General features: G+C 36.6%; 2 protein-coding genes across 4 annotated transcripts; one reads left to right on the top strand and one right to left on the bottom strand.

Moving 5' to 3' along the window:
* The first annotated feature begins 28 nt into the window (after positions 1 to 28).
* Positions 29 to 5,768, top strand: LOC141656863 (uncharacterized). Its single transcript, XM_074463956.1, has 8 exons — positions 29 to 196; positions 1,091 to 1,200; positions 1,859 to 2,008; positions 2,092 to 2,327; positions 3,003 to 3,113; positions 4,124 to 4,168; positions 4,800 to 4,965; positions 5,401 to 5,768. Exons 1-7 carry the CDS (start codon positions 94 to 96, stop codon positions 4,957 to 4,959), a joined length of 915 nt encoding a protein of 304 aa, XP_074320057.1. The 5' UTR covers positions 29 to 93; the 3' UTR covers positions 4,960 to 4,965; positions 5,401 to 5,768.
* A 1,029-nt stretch (positions 5,769 to 6,797) lies between these two features.
* Positions 6,798 to 13,031, bottom strand: LOC141656861 (ATP-dependent (S)-NAD(P)H-hydrate dehydratase). Of its 3 annotated transcripts, none has more exons than XM_074463951.1 (12): positions 12,917 to 13,031; positions 11,437 to 11,674; positions 10,445 to 10,521; positions 10,219 to 10,328; positions 10,025 to 10,139; positions 9,226 to 9,288; positions 8,953 to 9,116; positions 8,159 to 8,220; positions 7,978 to 8,044; positions 7,576 to 7,626; positions 7,374 to 7,502; positions 6,798 to 7,256 (listed from the first exon to the last, which is right to left on the bottom strand). In XM_074463951.1, exons 2-12 carry the CDS (start codon positions 11,666 to 11,668, stop codon positions 7,229 to 7,231), a joined length of 1,098 nt encoding a protein of 365 aa, XP_074320052.1. In that variant the 5' UTR covers positions 11,669 to 11,674; positions 12,917 to 13,031; the 3' UTR covers positions 6,798 to 7,228. The 3 variants fall into 3 exon arrangements, with proteins under 3 accessions (XP_074320052.1, XP_074320053.1, XP_074320054.1); XM_074463952.1 differs by having other exon boundaries at positions 11,437 to 11,671; XM_074463953.1 differs by lacking the exon at positions 12,917 to 13,031 and adding an exon at positions 11,933 to 11,953.
* Positions 13,032 to 21,586: the final 8,555 nt, after the last annotated feature.

The raw sequence follows: 21,586 nt of genomic DNA, 5'->3' as shown, positions 1-21,586 counted from the left end.
GATACAATTAAAAAGCACCACAAACAGCTTTCTTGTATCACATCCAATTAAAATGGGATTAAGCTGAAAGACCATTTTAATCAGCAAGAACAAATGGAGAACACTGAAGCAGAACAAATACAAATTGCGTTAAATTCCGCAATTTCTCAAATAAAATGGCGCCTTAAACCTTCATCAAAGCGTCGTCTTGAAATAGGTTCGTTTTCCCCAATTGGGTATTTTCTACTTTTCAATTATATACTTTTTTTGGGGGTTTTCACTTTTCTGTGCAGTGTTTGATTAATTGGGGCATGTCTTCGCTTACCGTCTTATGATAAGGAATGCCCCCGGTTTAAATGTCACATTTGAGTGTCCCACATTTATAAAAGACGTAAAAGTTGGGACCTTGGCCATTTATTTTGTCAACCCCGATCTTATGTAATGTATTTGACATGTACGTATCGTTGATTAATTTGTCTAGTCTGTCTGATTGCAGTCAGTAGTTATAATGTCATGGGTTTCACATAGATACTGTCGTCTTGTACTCCTTCCGTCCCAATCATTTATTTACCTTTGATTAAAATACTCGTCCCAAAGAATATTAAAGGCGCGGAGTGTATAGATGATTGAGACGAAGGGACCGTAAATGATAAATGTGAAGCGTGATCATTTGTGTTCATGCGTATTTACGCTTCTGAGAGCTTTTTTAGATGCTGTAATTGCCACACAGCGATTTTACAGTCGTGGAATTAATGAAGTTTTGATCTTTTCTCGAGTTAAGCACATTTTGCAATGCTTTTCTAACAAAGGGGAGTCTAAAATTTGGCTTCAGTATCTGTCTTGTGCACATGAGACGCGAATTTGATGGAATAAAGCATAATAGTTGTTTCTATTTCCAGTGGAGTCAAAGACTCATTACTCTTTGGTTCTCGAATATGATGGAATAAAGCAATGCAAAATATTTCGATTGAGGCACTTGGGTAATGTTGTTGTTACGATGTTATCAATGGCTTATTAATGGCAGACCGACCATGGTGGATATAGAGTTAAAGGAAGGAAACTAAGTATGGATTGAGAGTATTAGTGACTTTGATGATTCCTAATTGTTCAGATGTCTTGGCATTATGCTCGAGGATGAGGCCAGTTGTGATGGTGGACTATGGTGGCAAGATGCCCGAATTGCAAGATCGTTTGTGTTCCCTTATTGAGCTTCTACACAAGGTTATTGTTCCGTCTTGCTTTATTTGCTTTCATTTTCAACAGTTGTAGCTCGCTGGTCTTGTACGTTGTGACAATCAATCTGACGGGGAATATATCAGTAGACAGTAGGTAATGATAAACCTGAAATGAGTGAACCACTCAAGTTAATATTACTCTGGTTGATGTTGTTGCACAGCCTGCAATAAAAAAGTGATGGAAGGTGATAATCTCTCTACCAGTAAAGTAATTTTTTGCATGGTAACATGACATTTCACTTTAATGATTAATTTTGCACTTTGTTATGTTGAGAATTATCATTATTTAAGATAAAATTTGACTATGTTACACTTAGGTCCCCATTTAAGAAAAATTTTCAACCCTTGAATCATGTAAGTGGTAAATATACAATCACTTAGGTTACCAAAGTGGAAATCATCATATTCGGGTTGTTCTTATCGAGTATTTCTTAATGCTTAAGATGTTGGGTCAGTTTTGCCTAGTCTAACTCTAGTTACTAAGGAATTCCACCAACCACATGGATGCCGGTTGGAGTGCGTCATAGTACCTCTAGGCATGAACATATCTTTCCCCAGAAGCAGATGCATTATCTGTCCTGAATTCATCATTTTATTTAACCTTTGAACATACTGGGTATTATTAATAGTTATGAGTTACGCAGGAGTCTACTTTTTTTAAGCAATTGAGAGTGATGGTTATTGAAGATATGATTTACTTGGTAAATATCAGTGAATTTGCTGAATATGTTACATGGAGTTTGAGCTCGGATGCTAAACAATTCTTTGTGGATCTCGAACATGATCCTCCAGAGGTAGATTTAAGGTTGCAGAACATTTCAGAATTCGTCTTGTTGATGGACCTTTTGTTCTGATTAAATGCTACTTTGTATTCTAGATGATACTGGCAGATGCTCAAACCTTGGCAGTCAAAGAGTTGGTTTCAGTTTATCATTTGTTTTCTTCAGTATTTACTCGTGATGGAGTTAATGAAAATGCTATCCAAGGACAGAGTGAAGACCTTCTGAAACATGCTGAATCTTCTTCACATGATAAAATTTCTGAATTCTCGGAGGTTCTTGATCTCAGCAGCTGCCTCCAAGATTACCAGATCACAATTCCAACCTTAAATGGGTAATGATCTTCAGTCTCATAATATGTCAAGTGAAAATCAAGACTCCGTGTTTCCAAAACTTATATTAGTTGTAAACTATGGTTTTTGTTAGCCACTGGTCAAAGCATATGAATAAGTATATCTAAATGCTCTTCCCAAGGGGTAACTGGAACCAGACTATCCGAGTTTTTAACGCAAGGGTAGAGCTGCATACATGATACATCCGACTCCCACTTACCTCACCATAAGCGGGACCTTTGTGGGTCTGGGACCTGAATAAATAAATTGCTCATGTCATCTTAAAAGCTGCTTACAGCTGACCCATCCATATTTCAACATTCTAATAAATTATACATATACTTAGTTTCATTACATGATTCTCTTATCCCAGCTGATAAACATTTACCGACTGTTTACATGAATGGGTTGTTCCTATCCTGTCTCCATTCATTATTTCTTCCTATAGATATCAGATTCTGCTTCAGAGGAGCATGAGTTCAGGAAACAAAAATTGTCCATAAGCTTACTGTTTACGGTTATCTTTAGAAGCCTTGATAACTTCATACTAAGAGCGCTGTTTTGATAACTGTATTTCTTACTAAGTCACTATAATCGACTTTCGTATGTTTCTCTGTGAATCAAAACCAGCAAGACAATGTACTTACTGTGAATTCACAATTCTTACTTGGTTTCAGATGGCTTCTTGGATATCCAGTGATATATTTGTTTGGAAAGGACCATATATCAGATGCTATCTACAATTTGTCAACAAAGCCTCTGCATCTGTTCAGAGTTCTATTTCGCAGGTCTTTTTCTTGTCTTTATACTTTGCCGTGGAGTATGGTGTTGTGATACCCTTTTGTTTATTTAATATGAAAGTTCTGCTATCAAGCATGAAGATAGCTTCTGAGAATCAATATAATTTGCCATCCCTGATAAAGCATCTCTTTTTCTGGATTTGCGTGTAGCAAATGAACGCCAAAAACAAGCAACGTCTCACGTTTACAATTACTGGGTAACTGGGTTATTTTATTACATTGATACACACCGGGAAATTTGGGATTGAGGTGCTTGGACACTATAGAGTAGTAGTATCTGGCTGTAACTGAGTTTGCATTGTATGTCAAGGTAGTTAAAGAAGTCGAGAGTCGAGACATAATGTTGTGGATTGTTAAAATTTTTATTTTGGGGTACACATTGCCCACACATTAAATGGGAGCAATTTCAACAAAAAATGGGGTCAAGGACTAAAACTGAGTGGTTTATTCAAAGTCCCACATCAGGCAGGCACCTTCATAACTGAGATTATGAAAATATAACCTTTGAGCCTTCTGAGTGTCCATTACCGTTATCTTGTCAAGCTCTTTACCAGTTTATTGTAGAAAGTGCCAACTGATGGTGCGAACTCTTTTATGCTATTACGGGTACCGGCAGTGATTAGTATTACTGATGACTTGATGAGTAGGAGATCTTATATTCTTCTATAATCTTGACAACATTTATCTGCTGTCTGGTGCGCTGATGCATACTTATAGGGAGTCACAAGTGAAAGGGGTTTTAACTTTCAGAACTTCTTGCTATAATTTTGGATTAATAAACGGATCATAAAGGAAAATTGACCGTAAAGGTTTAATGATAAATTCGATGGATAATATTGGAAAATTTCAATGGGTTAGATCTCCAAAGACTGCATTAAATGATTTGATGGCCTCATTTTTATTTATGATCCCCAGAACTCGGTCAATTAATCATGCATATATTACAGTATAATGACTTAACATTGTGACCTGCAATTTTTTTTTTTTTTTTTTTGTAGAAATCCCTCTCATACCAATCCATCGCCACTCGAGGAGCTAATGAGGTGAGTATATACATGCACTTTTGTATATGTATCAAATGAGCCGACCCAAGTCTCAGCATATAATTGTCTCTTTGTGATCTTTGATTAATGAACACACACTCAAGCTTTCATTTAGCTGCCACACTTCCTCAAAGTGCGACAGGAGATAATATGTTGTCCAATACTCCAATGTCTATTTGTAATCTTGTGCTCATGCTAATCAATAAACTATGAAATAAAAGCAATTATATCTCCATGTACGTGACGTCCTCAAGGGATGTTCCCGCTGAGAAATATATCTAGACTCTGTGTTCTCCATTTGAATTATAGATTTGGGGTTGGGTAGCTATTTCCATTTTCCACCATTCCGGTGGAACCAAAGTTGTTTTGGATATGATGGAATAAAGCATAATAACTCATTGCACTGTATGTGCCTCGTTGATTATGAGGTAGTTTTAGCTGGCGGTCAATGCAAATTTTGGCACCATTTTTATTATGGGTCATCCGGAAGTTATCTGTTTGCGTTTTCAACCCAGGGGTAAACAACAAACATCCGATCCCTTTACCTCGTCATAGGATGGACGCGGTTGATTTAATGGGGGTAATGCTGTTATTGACGGAATTTCAATAGCTAATATGTACATGCTTACAGCTTTTCAGTGCCTTATGATTTGAGCATTAATGGCCGGAATGAGCCATGGGCAGAAGCTTTCTGGCTTCAGATGCAAGCGAAACAGGAAAGATGCAAACAAGTGTGGCGGTCCTTGCAAATGGAGGTTGGTGAATGCTATCCACAAGCCATTGCCTTGTAATGTCAGGTAATTACCTGTAATAGTCTCGTAAACCTCATAACCTAACACGTATCTTGGAATTTTCAATGATTTAACCAAAATGACTACCATACGGTTTGTGCTTCTCATATTGTGAATCTGCCATTCACTGATGTTAATTAGCAATACAAGTTTCATAACATGTCTTCTTACCGTCTATAGAAGGATAAGGATGTGTACTTGTGAATATGTGATTCCCTATACTCGAAAGTCGAAAGGCGGGACTTGGAAACTTCTTTTCCCTTTTTTTTTTTTTACCATTTCCCTGCTCTGTGTTTCTTCTATTTTGTTTTACAAGTAGTCATGTAGCCATTCATTGACAGTTTCAAAGTATGATTTGTATTACGCGATCATTATCCATTGTATACTGTTCAATTTACATTCACCTTCTCAAACTTAAGCTTTGAATTTTGGTCTTCTTAGAGTTTGGTGATCATCTAACATTGAGTGCCTCAAAGAAGCCAACACGGATCCGGCAAAGCAACGCCAAGGCAGAAAAGCAGTAGAGCATTTCATGGGCGTCAAGCCGTCAATACCAAAGTGATGGAGACCCAAGCAAAATGTTCGGTGTCATTAGTCGGATCCCAATTTTATGGCTGTGGCTTAATGCCGAAATGTATCATGTACTGTACTGAGGGAGGTGTATAAATAAGTCCATTTCCAGAAGTGTAAAAGCTAAAATAGGTTTAAAATAAGTGAGCTATCGAGTTGATATGAATTATCCGTCACAAAATTTAAAAAACCTCAGCTGTAACATGAAATTATTCGATATTCAATAAATTTGGAGTCTGCAATACATTATCTGGCTCCCTAAACGGTTCTGCTTTTTCATTATATCGTAAAAAACTAATTATTTGAATCAATTTTCTTTGAGCGACATTTAGTTGTCGAAAATTTCATTAACCACGCCTGACATTTAATTTAGGGACGTGCTAAATCCAACACGCAAAATGATTAATCCTACACATTTTTTCCGCTTTATTCACATTTTATCCCTCTCATTTCTTATACACAATTAGAGGACAAATTGTTAAATAAAAAACCCTAGAAATTCCCCCCAAAAAACCACCACCGAATCCCCACCTGCAGCCTCATCAGCAACCCTATAAACTGACCCACGATTGAGCTGGGATAGTCCTCGGCGCAGGGGGATGACTGGAGGAGAGGGTCGACGACCATGGAGGCACTGAGGAAAAGGGAAGGGATGGGTCGTGCGCCGCAGAGTGACCGACGACAGGGTTAGTCGACGGTGAAGGAGTGGTCGTCGTCGGTGTTGGGGGATGGGTGGAAGGGATATGGTCGACGGTGATGCAGGTGTTGAGGAAGGGAGAAGGGGGAAGGGGAAGAATGAGTCGCGCGCGGGGCGGTCAACGCCGTAGGGTGCCCAACGGTAAAGTTGGTCGTCGGTGCTGGGTGGTCGGTGGTCAGGGGATGAGGGAGGGTCAACGCCGTAGGGTGGCCAACGGTTAAGGTGGCTACCGGTGGTCAGGGGTGATGACTGGTGCGGAGGATTGAGTTCTTTTAATTTTTTTTTTTAAATGATGAAGGGTAATGATGGAAAAAAGAAGCAAAATGTGTAGGACCTAGTAAAATTGTGTGCGGGATTTAGCAATTGCGCTTTCAATTCAACCGTGATGATGAAAAGGACGGTGATAATTGAGTGAACGATAAAAGTTGCAGTAACTGCAGTGGATCTGTATTCTGTAAGTGGTAAAAATTGCAGTATAATGAAAACTGCCGTGGATCTGTACGTGTTTAGTTTTAACTAATTAGCTGATTCCAAGTAACCTTATACCGCGAATCTTGTACAAGAAAACTGGAAAAAAAATTCTGACAAACTCGATAACTCCAGGCCGCTTAGCTAGCAACAAATACATTACAATGACCCCTAAAATTTTATCTGTTACATCTCACCGTAAATGACATCCCCAGCATCAGCAGCTGTGATGGAAGTAATTCATTGCGGACTGATATTTATAACCCGAATTAAAACTAGTCATCACTACTTGCATCCTTTGACATAAGTAGGCTCAAGATATTTTCACCAACAGAAGATTTCGTCTAATAGTCTCTTCACATACCCGATACAAGCAGTATCACAACTATTTCCTTTACAGCTGACACAAAACTGGAAAACAAGACAGCAAACATCTGTTTCGTGAAGTCTGCAAGATGCCAGATTATGATTTATACCTCAATTTAACACATTCGCAAGTCTCCTAGTCCAACAATCCATCATATCGCCACAATATCACACCGAAGGAGAAATATCCTCCAAACTGCAGTAAGAAAGAAGCGGCATGAGCTGGGACATTTTCAAAAGGTTGAAAAAACTGAACAATTTTCTCAGACGGGTACTACTGTACTGATGTATAACGAGAGGTATGAGAGTGTACCTGTTCCCCAGATACTCGATGATATCAGTTGTGAGAGTAGACCTCCTCTTATTCTCAAAAGCTGCAGATGCGGCTTTCCTCAGTAAAGCTGACCCGGCTACACACCCCAACACAGTAGGGTTCATTGGACTGTCCGGCAGTGATGGTCAGACCAACTATAGATAATTTTTACTAAGAACAAATTCACAAGACAGTGACATACTTGGTGCCCATATCCTCGCATTGGCGAGCCCAGGTTATGAATACAGCAACGCTGAAATCAAAGACCAACAAAAAGCATCAACTTATATTTTATCACTTTAATGTAAAGCTGAAAAGTCACAATTCATTGGTTCGGACTTCTAAGTTCCGACTGAATAAAGTGAGTTACTCAATTAGGTGTGCCTTTTTTTCTTTCTTTTTTTAACGGTGAGTTGTATAAGACGACTGGGTACTCAGTCTGCTCCCATTGCCCAATCATTTGTTTTGTAGGATTCCTTGAGGCACTGGGGTAATGTCGAAATACTGTAGTGATGGCCTGATGGGACATGGGAGCGGTCTAAGTCGTGTTATATCCATTCAGCACATGTAATTTCAAAATATTACTTTTGAGTTTATAACTTGCCTGCCAGAAAGTATATCACCCTGCCCACCACAGCGCCGTGGAGAACCAAAGGTGCTAACCGAACAGACTGCAGATCATTGCAGTACCAATAAGTCAACGAAATCAGATTGGAGCAATTCGAGATTAGTTTTTCTCTACAAGAACGAAAACCAAGGTAACATTACTAAGGCTGATTCAGTACCTTCAGTGCCATCACAAATGAGATCAGACTTTCCCTTCCTCAGCACTGTTATACCACCGATCCTAGAGAATACAGGTTATCCATCAATCAAAATGCTTTATCCAATTTCGAAGCCATAAAACACAACCCACAAATACAAGCAGTAATATCTAGAAAAAAATTTACATTAATGAAAAGAGTTGGCTAAAATTACGAATAAATGGCAAACTTGTCCTTTAATTATCAAAAAAAAATTGGAGATAAACCACCAGGTTATTTTATTTAGCTTTAAATTAAATCCAAGAAACAATAAAAGCAAAGACAGGTGAAAACATTTACTATTTTACTCTCTCCGTTTCAGTCATTTGTTTACGTTTGTCTGAAGACTGAAATCCCTTTCACACACAAAAAAAAAAAAATAGAGGCAACAAATGACTGTGAACTGTGACAGAGGGAGTACATATCAATGGCTTGCAAAAGTAAATTCGGAATCAGATATATAATCTTGGATACATCCAGGAACAAATGCACAAGCACACAGCATATCACTCCGATCCAATCCCACATTCAAGGAAGCGAGTGAATGAAAACAAACGGAGATATAGAAATTATAAAAATCTGTGAGTCGGTGAAAATCCTCATCGAACATTCTGTTCAAGAGTTCCATGTTGTTTCATTTTTAGCTTCACCACAAGGTGGAATGTTACATGGTTTTTTTAATTCCTAACCCTTAATTCAAGCCTTTTACGAGGCCGGTTAACAAGGAACTTAAAAAAAAAAAAAAAAAAAAAAAAAAGGAAAGCAGTTTAGCTTACCCTTTGACAAGAGATCGTAGCTCTGCTGATGATTCTTGATTATTTACTTCACAATTCAGAACCTTCTGAACAAGGCGCTTGTATTCGTTGACATTTGGCGTAAGCACAGCCAATGGATACCCACTAACTAGTTCAAGAGTATTGGTAACCAGAAACAATCCATCCTGTTCAAAATTGCAGATTTGTTGCACAAAGTTACGCTCCTTGCAATAACTCGAATATATTAAATAGATTTCAGTGTATAACACATAGAGTTGTACTAGGAGAACATACCCCATCAATAACAAGTGGGATATTGAAATAGCGTGCGCTTCTGATTATTTGACTTACACAATCCTGCAGAGCCAAACAAAGTAGTGTTGTCAGACGAAAATTTTAAACAGGTCGGCGAAAAATAGCCCAATATTATGGTTGCCAACACAGTTATAAGTGGTCAGAGCCAATGTCAGATAATAATGCTTTGAGCTTAAAGTCATACAAGACTACCCTCACAGTATACGATTATACAACACGTTTTCCTAACCCTTAACAGGAAAAAGATATTAGCAGATCAAATTGCACCGACTCATAGAATCCAATGTCACTTGATATGCAAAATTCAGAAGTTCAAAAAAAGATTTATATTTAGTCTGCTAAGTTACTAATATATCCAACCATATATGAATCATAATGCTCCTTACTTCCATAAATAGCGACATTTAAGTTGATAAAATGCAATAAAGAGTCCAGAATGATGTATTTATTATACACTAACACTAATTTGATACTTTCGTATATATCTAGTTATGAGTTTAAGACTACAATTGAATTCGATAGCTTAAAGTGTATCCTAAGTTTAGTACTACAGAGTTATGGCATCGAGAATTGTAAGATCAAATGTGCATGACTATAATGTAGCATTCAATTCCTAGGCGCAAGATCGTAGGATTTTGCTTTGGCTTATTCTTACTCATTCAATGTGAAAATCACAACTTACAAAAAATGCAAAATGAGAATCCGCTACTATGTAAAAAATGTTACAAATTATAGAAACCATAAGGAATGTAAATGAAAATAATTTACAATAACACACCAGCAGAAACCGGTCCCTTCCCAGGCCTGGTCCAATGACAAGACAGTCAAATCTTTCCATCCACTTATTAACTTCAGCAAGGATCTTGTTAGCAGTCGGAATCTTGTCCTCATCCCTGGCATTGGCACTCTAATCATTTGTTCCATCTCCTAATGCACAAAGTAAGAGAATATGCTACGTTTGAAAGTAGTTACCTCACACTATACGACTCTTCCAGGATTGGGTGCACAATCAACTCGGGACTGTAACTTTTAATAATCGGAGCGGCATCCTTAGTACAAAAAACATGCGATAAATCTGCCCCCTGAGTATGAAATGAACAAAGAGACCATTCAGACTGGCATCAAGATGGTAAAAGGAAGAGACCAGAATGGCATCATAAAAAACACGTGTAGAATACAAAAGATACAACAGACTGACTATTTTTAAGGCTGAAATCGCTGCAAAATAAGGAGCACCAGTGTATTCCCGACAACCCCCAATAACCGCAATTTTTCCTGCAACAGATTATTGATGCTCAGCACAAATTTTACCAGCAATAGAAAAAAAAAATCAAAAGAGACAGATGTAGCCAAAGACAAAGAGGGAAGAAGGTGACAGCCAAACCAAATGCAACAAATAAGAAAATGACCTTTATGACTCCATTTACTATATAAAGAGGCTAGGTTTACAAATCTTTAGTAGCAGAACCGTAAGCTTGAAAACCACTAATTTCAGATTTTGGAAAGATCTAGATTCTAGTACAGAATTATCCTTGGCCTTCAGCCCTTCACAAAAGTTGCTCTCTGGTGTCCAAGCATACTCGTTTCTTTCTTTAGATTGTTTACATTAGAGGTACTCTTACGAGATCCATCAAAGCGCAAAACTATCCGATATAGCTTCAAATGGATTCAATGTTAATTAAAGAAACTCGTTGAACTCAATTAAAAGAGCTACACGCCTACACCATCATTTAAAATCAAGTAGTCCAACGTGTTCTTGCATTAGCCAAATAACCTTCCATTTACAAGACAATAGGGAGTATTTGAATGATTTGAAAACGAGTATTAAATAGATACATGCAATTCTATATATGTTCACTAAGATGTAACCAGCACGTTGTTGAAAGGCCCGGCCAATGCAGTGGCAACGCCAGTCAAAAGTAAGTATTCTGAATCTACAGGGTAAAAAGTTCCGATGCATAGGTGAATGATAAACTTTATGCTTTCTACGCATGACAGCAAGGAAACAGCTATCAAGTAAACCAACTTCACTAAATAAACTCAATCCTACATTTCACGTCAAAGCTGAGGTTTTCAACCAGGCATTACAGTTCGAGAAGTTGGCGGTCAAAAAGCAGATAACGAAGAAGCTTATATATATATGGACGATGAAAGGTTAATCTAAGCAAAGAGCGGAAACTATGGAATTACCGGCTTGTCCTTTATGTCTTGATAAATCAAGTTTAGGGGTGATCTTTCTGATTATGCTCAATGAGTCAGCTTCTACCGCATTCATTTTCTCTCGACAATCTTGACTAGGGGTACCTCCCAAAGATCTTATAAGGAACTGTTGCCTTCTCAAAACAGCTGCTAACGTCGACACGCGATTGTTTGCTATATCCAAGCGTGCGAAGCAGGTGTTCATTCCATGTCTAATCAGCATCTACTGCTGGAAATCAACCAACACAAGAGAGTAATATCAACAGGCCAAGGCTACGCATTTATACAGCCGAAGTTAAATCACTATGGGAATTTTACACCAATGGAAAAAATAGACAATGAAATACGTGAAGTACGAAGAAAATAAGGAAAACTAAGTACTTTATATTAAGCCGATATTTTTTTTACTAATTTGGGCAAATCATAAAGTCATAAGGTCCAATCCGAGGATATGTAGCTTATGGAGACTATAAAGCAAAGGAAACACCTTAACAAACACTCTACACAAAACAGCTTCATTCTAACAACACTTTTGATGAATAATTTTCCAACCAACTTGACAATCAAGTATGTACTGGTGACCAAAATCCTACAAGTTGCCAAAAAACAAGGCCGAAATATATGAGGAAATACACAAGTAAACAACAAGACAGGTCCAACTTAGATGATACTCCTATCAATCAAACCAATAGGTCTCACTTAAAACCATTGTAAGAGTTACTAAATTCTGAAACAGATCTAAATCCTCCCGAATTACATCGAATTACCCCAGGAAAATGTATCTGTTTCACAACTGAAACCCATACAGCAATCTTTAACAAAATTGTACAGCATTATCCAACATGATTCTATCTAACTACTTAACAAATGTAAACAAATATTCTCGGCCTCGATTTTAACTCAATCAGGACATTGGCACAGAGATACCTAAAATCCCTGCAAGCATATCAAAGAAGTAATTATACATATTCTTCCCTTCGAATCTCTTTAGTTTTCACTACCTAAGCCAAATTTAACCGAAACCCTTTCGAGCTTAAAAGGGTTTCTTCAAGCTCAAAACTTTTCTCAGCATTGAGGTATGTAGATGTTGGTTTCGGGCACATTATCATTACTCAATTATACTCCAGCATTTTAACTCACAACTCACAACTCACGGTAATGAATTTAATACTGATAAGTGGCGGAACCAGGACTTGCACTTAAGAGGGAGCGCAAATTTTCAGCAGGGGTGAAAGAGTAATGGTATAAGGTAGACTCGAAAAAAGTTCAGAGATTTTAACTAAAAACTTCGAAATTTTCATTCTCCAGCCCCAGTAATACTGATGCAACACAATAAAAGTACTAGAAAAGAACTTGATCAAACAAACTAATCAAAATCCAATAAAATAAATCAATAACAAATTAATTAATGAAAGGAATTTTACCAATTTTCAGGAATTTTACAAATTAATTGATACAATTACTAACTAACCTGATCAAGTAAGATAATTGCAAGGTGGGTATGTTAATTCAGGCCAAAAAAAAATGTTGGGTTTTGTGGAAATGTTGGGGAAAATGAAAGTCTTGGGATGGATTGTTGTGGGAGTAATTACTAATTAGTACAATTATGGGTTGGATATCCGATCCGAATTCTTTTTCTTTTTCTTTTTCAATTTAGAAATTTATAATTTATTTTTCGATTTCTATTATGGTAGTCTAAATGTAGGGTGAGAGTCTTAAAAATGTATAATTAAGTCGATAATTTTTTATAAACTAAATTAAATTATACCGAGTATAACATAAAGTGAGTTTGTTGTAGGTAAACAATAGCTTCATCGAGTTTTCGTGTTGTATATATCGTTGGTGTCCATAGAATCGATTGTCCAATTTGGTGGAACAACTCACAACTCCGGCAGGTCTACTCATACTCAGTTTGAGGATATTCAATATCCATTTTTGTCTGTCAATGTAATGAGCAAATTCAGGTGGCTTGTTTGGTATGTACTGTATCATTGTATCAATAGCTAGTTTACTTGTTTTGTGCATTAGCAATGTATCCGTCACAAGGGAGAGTTGCTGTTCGTGTGAGGCTTTCTTGCTTTAAGTGTATCTGTTCAATCTTTTCAGAAATGAACGACCAAGATCAAAACTCGTGTTGGATATCTTTCCCGGTGTTTGGAACTCATACCGTTCTGACTTTCTGATGCATCAGGAGTTCAGGACAACATTGCCATTGTTTTTTTTTACACGGACAACATTGCCATTGTTTTTTTTACACGAAACTGATTCATCAAATTCACATCAGTTTAAAAAAATAGTCACATGGAACTTGAAACATCTACAGGAACTATGGAAAAGTATTAGCTGGTAAAATCACTAAGTTATCGGAACCCTGCGTCTCATTTCCAGGTACCTCAGAAATTCAGCAGGAACACCCTTCTCGACAAAATCCAGACATCATAACCACAGTTGCCATTCATTACCACTTTCTAATGTCGCCTTACAACTCTTATACTCGGAAGAAATCATTTTTTCGTGTCTAGCTGTACAGTTTAGCTGCAAGTGTTGGACTGCTATCTCGAGTGCTTGCATTGTAGCTTGGAACAAATCCTAACATTAAAAAATTTAGCCTAATGATCTGAAAATGGAGGTTAACAATGCTGCAAATAGACAAGATTTATAAAGAACCTAACTTTCAATTAATCAACTTGAATTTCGAAAGCCATTACAAATTACTGAATTAGAAAGAAATCATTTTTGCTAATGCTCCGGTTTCCATTGTCCCTCAGTTTCAGGACATTCATTGCTTAAGGGACTGACAAAGTTAAAACTCTAATCCTTCTAGCCGCTTAGACTATACAACAGGGCCCAATTGACACCCTAACATTGGTGGTCAATGTTATTACCTACTTTCATATCATTACTTGTATCGAGTTCATAGTCATGACACCAGTTGAACTCGTTGATTGATTCAGTACGATCAGCTGACCGTACTTCTGCTGCATCTTTCCTATGAAAATCTTCAGCTAGGACCGAAGATGATCTTTCTGTATGTGTGCCCTCAAATGGCTCTTTCAGGAATACACCTTCATTGGCAGCAATTGATGAATCAATTTTATCAATCAAGTTTACGGATTGAGATGAAGAAAACACAATTCTAGAACCCGTCTCTACATCATAAAAACTTTCTGGTTCCGCTTCCAAAAACTTTCTGGTTCCGCTTCCAAATAATCCAAAATCTGAAGTCGAAACACATCCCTGAGAACTAGAAGAAGCAGGTACTTTTTTCGCCTTCGACTTACTGCTCTCCCTCTTTCTCCTCCTCTTTTTCTCTGGTTCTGCAACTGCATCACCCTGCGGAGGTGAAACTCGCACCCATAACTTAGAATACTGTTCAGTAACTTCTCCCTCACACAACCGAGGAGGTATATAAAGCTCCACGTCATCAAGCGGTTTATCATAGCTACTCCAAGCAAGTTTTAAATCATCATTCATCCTCGGAACAAAACTCGCTATATCTTGATCAAATCCAAATTGCATCCCCACTCTATGAGGAAGATACTGCTCAACACAATCCATACCCACCAACTCCGAAACCCCTACACACCGTGCAAACGACACCCATTCCTCATCAACCTCCTTATGCATCACCACAACAATCCCTTCCTCAGAATAAAACTTAGGAAACTCCCAATTCTCTACATCTTTCACATATGGCCGCCATAAAAACCCGCCTCCACTAACCTCCAAACTTACACCCAACCCATCAACTTTAACCTTATACACATCATGCCAACGAGAAACCCTAGGCTCACCAACAACTAAACCTTTAGGTTTTGGACTTAACATGGAAAACCTCTCCCAAGCCCAAACCTGAACTAATTGCAAAGGTGACCAAAGAAACAACTTTGATTTATTAGCATCATTATCACAAACACCATCATTAAAAGCGATAATCTTCGCTTTCAACAAACTCAAATCTCGATAAATTGAAGCTAAAACAGCAGGAGCTAAAGCAATCTTATTACCTTGAGAAAGACTAATAGCAAATCCAAAAGAATTCACATCAACATCAAATTGATTAACACAAAACACATATCTAGATAACCATTGAACAATTAAACCAACATTCTCTAAATCATCACCTTTTCCTTTAAAAAGCTTCATCCATTCATTAAAGGGTACATGATAATTATTCTTTCTTTTAATTTCTAAACAACAATTAACCAAATTAGCATGAATTTCATCAAAATTACCACATTTTGTAAGATCAAGAACAGATTCACCCAACACAGAAAACCCGCCTAAAATCATAACATCTTCTAAAGTAATAGTACATTCGCCCCAAGGAAAAACAAATGTGTTAGAATTAGGGTTCCAAAAATGAGCTAATTTTATAATTAGTTCATCATCCCTTTTGATCATATAGGTAGAAGCTTTGATTGCATCAAAGATTCCAGCTTTTTTCCAATTAATTTGATGGGTTGATTGTAGATCATTAACCCATGTTTTCCATGAATCATTTGGGATTTTTCTACCTTTGAAATTGATTAATTTTGAGAGTTCTTTGATGATATTAGGGTTTGGTGAGAGGGAATTGAATTGGGGTTTTGGGAGAGGCGGTTGATTTTTAATTTGGGGATTTAAAAAATAGGATTTTTTCAAATTAGGGTTTGTATGATCATGGATTGTTGATGGTGGAACCATGAGTTCTTCTCTTAGGATAATCATGGTGTTCTCCAGGTTTCACTTGTCTGTTAGCTTCCAAGTCCTTATGTCGGATGACATCTAATTAGGCCTGTCAAACGAGTCGGACGGACGGGTTGCAAATCGGATAATTTTGAAATCGGGTGAATTCATAGGCTGGTGAATACGGTTTCGTTCGGACCTAGTTTCGTATAAAACCGGGTTAATCTTAAACTTAATCAATCAATCAATACTATATATATATTCTATAAAACAAAGGACTTCTATGTAATTAAATAAATTTATACAAATTAATTATACTATATACTCCCTCCATTCAACTCCACCTTGCAACATTGCTTTTTGCGCAGGTATTAAGAAACGGGTTAAAAAAACTATTAAAAGTACATAGGGAAAGGGAATGGTGGGGTTAAAGATATTAAAAAAATATAAAGGTGAGTTTTATGGTGGATTTGTGTGTGGGGTATGAATGACATTTTTTGTAAATATAGATTTTCAATAAGGATAGAAAGGTCTTTTACATGTCCAAATAAGGAAACCTGTAAAGTGGAGTTGAATGAACGGAAATAGAATACTTGTAAAGTGGAGTTGAATGGAGGGAGAAGTTTTTAATCGACAGCGATGTGTGATGGACCTGAACAAGAGATTTCAAGGTAAATATTATATAGTTTAGGTTGAGGTATAAATTTGGAGAATATCATAATATGGTGAGTTTCCTTAAAATAAGCATACCCCATCTATGGTATTAATTAGTATAAAGATGTTAAATTATTAACATATACAATTATAATATAAGTATTTTATATTTTGGAAAGTATTAAAAAGTAAATAAATCAATCTAGATTTCCAAAAAAATATAATATTCCATAATTCATTAGATTTGTAATTTAATTGGTAAATAATAATGATTGCGCTTAAATAATATTTTAATCTAATATTTCAGATTTATTTAAATATATAATCCTATACAACTAGATAATCAACTAATATGATAGTAATCACCCATGTGAGTAGTAAAAGCAACAATCAATAATAGCAGCGGGAGTAATGAAAGTCATACTAGCAACAACGGGAATAGTAAAATTAACATTAATAAATACGGGAGTATATTGAAAGAAAAAATAATGACGGCGGGAGAAGTGAAAGTAATAGTCATCACAACACATGTAATGAAATTAACAATAGAAACAAGAGTGAGAGTATGAAATATTAACTAACAATTCGATTTTAGGAAAATATTAATTTATTTGAATATATAAGTTTGACAAAACTAACGGGTTAATCGTAAAAAATAGCAGGAGTAGTTAAAGAAACAACAGTAACCGAATAAGTAGTGAACGTAATAGTATTAAGTATTAACAAGGGATGTAGTGAAAGTAATAATATTAACAGCGGGAGTGGTAAACGTGTCTCATAATGTGTTGATTTATTTTACATCTCATCATAATTTCAAGATATAAATTGTAAATGTATGTGTTAACCCAAATTTAGCGAATTATATTTCGTAAAAAATAAAATTTAAATGGTAAATAAAGGTAGCTCGGACGTAGCTGGGCATCAAACCTAGTACGTATATATTCTAATCAAAGATTTCACGTTAGTTTTTGCATTGTACTCCCCTCCGTATAGATCATTTGTTTGCTTATTCAATTTTATGGTGTTTCACTTAATTGTTCGTCTTTCTATTTTAAAAATGTTTTTAATGGACAACTCGATGCTTTCTCACTCAATTTGGTCCACTTTGTACATGCATCTATATGAAGTAGTTTTTGACCCGTATACCATTTTACACAAATATAACCGTTTTAAGGAAGACTAATTTTTACTATTAATGTTTTCACTATGGAGTTAACCTGAGCAATTAGTTTTTGTACGTCATAAAAGTTTAGTGTATACAAATGAGAATCTCACAATGTTTTCAATTTTAGCTTCAACGTCCTGCCTTTTGACTTTTGAGCATGATATTTATGGAGTTAACTTGAGTAATTACTTGCATACAGGGACGAAGCACAGTACGGGCCGGATGGGCCATGGCCCAGGCAGAAATTTTGGGGGAAAATGGTTATACAAAAAAAAAACGTAGTTGCTCATTCATGGACGCACTTTACTATTTCACGGACTTTTTGTCATTTGTTTTCCATACCTTACCCTTCCCCTAAAAAACCAAAAAAACAAACACTCTCTAATTCCCTTCCTCACAAGATTAATCAAATCCGTCAAATTAATTAACTATGGACACTAATTCTCATGTCGATTAAGTTATAATTTGTATTTACTTTATTAACGATGTTACGTGTAGATTAAACTATTTAAACTGATGAAATTAGAGTTTATAGAAATAATTATCAATTGAAAATTTATGGTCCAAAACTCAATGTTGAAACCTCATATTCCAGACGCTAAACCTCTAACATATGGAGTAATGGAGGCATGGAGCAATTGTTCTGACAATGTTGAAAATCAATTCACTCTTCCAAAACTTGTGAATTTTTGGTTCCAAGCAATGCCCTTTTCAATTTTCTGGGTTCTAATAATTAAGCAACCTTGTTATACTTCAAGTTTGAGAATTTTGTCGAATTGTTGCCATTTTTTCTCGCAAAATCGCCATTTTTCCGGGTTTCCTGTTGAGCAATTCTCTGATGATGAATATGATTGTGATTTCGATTCGCACGCGGTAAATAAATTATCGTCTTTGATGAATAATTGAATTGGAATGAAGAGAAAATGGAAAATAAATAAAAAGGGTATAATGGTCATTTGCGTCCATGAAAGAGTAAAACCCGTCCATGAATAATTACCACCCAAAAAAAATCCTTAATTTACTCTGATTCTTCTAATACTTTCAATATAGTATCACGCACCACATAACAAAGAAAATGGAAGTTAAGTTTGGAAAGACTTAATTAAAATATAATTACCATAGTTAAAATGTGAAAAGTTTAACAAACTTTAAAAAATCAAAGTGATTATTTAAAAAAAATCTTGAGGTCGTGAGTCGGAGAGCCTCCTTTGCCAAATTGTCTCTGATAGAAAATCGAGACCGCGGGATCAATTACAAGTAACTTTTTTTTTATTTTCTTTCGTCAATCAGAAGTACTTATTTGATTAATTGCAAATTCATTCTTTTATGACCATAAGCATTATTACTGTACAATTTTGTAGAAAAAATTAATTTGTGGCTAATGACAAAATGGAAGTTGTAGCTTTGTTTTTCTGCATACGAAATTGGTGTTTGTTTAATTGCTTGGTAGATAATGTGAATTGGAAAAAATGGGTTATTGACTTACTGTATGTAGGTGTTTACTGTTTTCGGGGGAAAATGGGGAAAAATTAGGCAGGTGTTTCTTAGTTTGTCTAAAATTCTATAGAAGATTAGATGGGATTTAAATTTAACTTTAGTCTTTGACTAGTTTATTTAGTTCCTTTGATTTTTTTAATTAAATAAAGTTATAATATAAAGCGTTCATATAAAATTAATTTTATAGTTGTATAAGAAAATTTCGGCCCTGGGCAGCATTTGATCCGAGCTTCGTCCCTGCTTGCATAATAATTAGTACCACATATAGCTTGTCCAAGGACACATGACTAGTTGACTACATAAGTATTTAAATAGAGTAGGCATTTCGGGCTGGGCCTAGGCGTATGACATGAGTCCAGCACAGCACGGTGAAGAAAACGAGGTGGCCCGGGTCCGACATGACCGGATAAGAAGCGCGGCGCGACGCCAAAATTCCAAAAAAATCGTGGTTAGGCACGGCCTGGCACGAGGCAAGATGGGTTAGGTACAAGGGGCACGACGGTTTTACGGATAAATAATTAAAAAACCATTCAAAATACCCTAAGCACGAGGGGCGGTACGAGTTCGGCATTAGGCCGACATGACTTTGCCCGGGCCAATGGGTGTGTGTAGGTGGGTGGGTGGGTGGGGGGCTGGGTAGCAGGCCGGCACGGCACTTGCCCAAAAGCACGATTGAACGTGCCTAGGCAGGGCTAAAATTGTGGTTATGCACTGCACGACGGGCCGGGATCTGGGCCGGCACGACACAACCCATACATCTAAGCTTCTATACAAATCTAGGTAGAGAAAATCATGTTTAATGATCTTATACACATTGATTCATATTAGATCTAAGAAGTAGGAGTATTCTGTTTGTGAAAAATCATTTGTAGGAAGAATATACCCTAGCCAATTCCTTCATTTCTAAGGGTTCATTAAATTCGGAGGCGAATTTAGAAGTGAAATTCTAGGGTAGCGAACTTTTCTCATATTGCTTTATACTTATGTTAAGGTCTATATTTAAGAATTTTGGGGTAGCAAAAGTAGCATTCGTTATCCTAAAAGTCACACGAAGACAAACCTCACAACCAGATCTAATCGACTAACCGTCTTAACTTATTTATGTAAACTGTGCTGACTATACAACTAGATACTATCAATAATATTTAGTTTTCGATTTCTATTCTCGTAATCTAATTCGGGGTGAGTCTATTAGAATCTTAACCCGATCCTACGATCCAAAAAGTGGTGACCGATCCGATCATAGATAGGATCTTAATTTTGTAGGATTATACAATTTAATTTGCATCAAATTATTTTAAATCATAATCTTAATTCGGTCTACGATCCTACGATTATACAACTCTATCCCCACATTAATAGCATTTTCATTCTTTTCGGTTACCAACATTTTATGTACGGAGGTCGGAGTATGACTTTTAGATAGAAAATTACTACTATAATTTTATAAAGGGTTTTTCTAAAATGTGCCCAATAGGCGAAATGTGTCCAATAGGCACATGATAATAAATAGTTTAGGCATAGGTTAATCTTAATTGTTTCATTAAGTTTTTCAAATTTCATAAATTGTCCTAATTACAATCATCCCTTCCTTATTTTTCTCCACGCATGATTGGGTGAGGAAGTAATTTAGGAGAGAGAATAGATTAATTAGAACAATTATTTTAGATTTAGATAAGTCTTATCATGTGCCCTTTGGTACATTAAGGGCACATTTTAGAAAAACCCTTCTATAAATTAGAACAATTTGGGGCATGATAAGTGATGGGGCATATTCTGCACCGCTGACCAAGTCAACATATTGAGCAAGGTCAAGGATATCCACAACAAGTCAACGACTCAGACAGCTTAGCCGATGCAACCCATCGGCTGTCACACTGGTCTCGGCCGGCAACTGATCAGCCGGGACACATATCCGCGTACTCATATCCAAGACCCTCGGCCGGCCTGCCATGGGTCCAGCGGCCGAGGGTAGAACGGTCTTTCCACCTGCTAGCCACTTGGCCACTACGTGACAAAAGGTGAAAGTCTATAAATACTCCTCAACCCTTATTGAGGAAAGGATCCACAAATTAACCTAAGAATCACTATTCATCTGGTAATATCTTCCTTATCTCTCTACAATATATCCTTAGCCGAGTAATAACAACTTATCCC

Source organism: Silene latifolia, chromosome 5 (genome assembly GCF_048544455.1).
Source record: "Silene latifolia isolate original U9 population chromosome 5, ASM4854445v1, whole genome shotgun sequence".
Lineage (NCBI taxonomy): Eukaryota > Viridiplantae > Streptophyta > Magnoliopsida > Caryophyllales > Caryophyllaceae > Silene > Silene latifolia.
The sequence above is the reverse complement of the archived record's forward strand: the minus strand, read 5'-3'. Positions and strand labels throughout refer to the sequence as shown.

Coding starts and splice junctions, on each gene's coding strand:
- LOC141656861 (XM_074463951.1), bottom strand. CDS start 11,668: ATGCTGATTAGACATGGAATGAACACCTGCTTCGCACGCTTGGATATA. Junction 9,289..10,024: donor GAAGGGACCGGTTTCTGCTG/GTGTGTTATTGT, acceptor TTGGCTCTGCAG/GATTGTGTAAGTCAAATAAT. Junction 7,257..7,373: donor ATCGAGTATCTGGGGAACAG/GTACACTCTCAT, acceptor TTCTTACTGCAG/TTTGGAGGATATTTCTCCTT.
- LOC141656863 (XM_074463956.1), top strand. CDS start 94: ATGGAGAACACTGAAGCAGAACAAATACAAATTGCGTTAAATTCCGCA. Junction 1,201..1,858: donor TTATTGAGCTTCTACACAAG/GTTATTGTTCCG, acceptor TGAGTTACGCAG/GAGTCTACTTTTTTTAAGCA. Junction 2,009..2,091: donor TCGAACATGATCCTCCAGAG/GTAGATTTAAGG, acceptor TTTGTATTCTAG/ATGATACTGGCAGATGCTCA.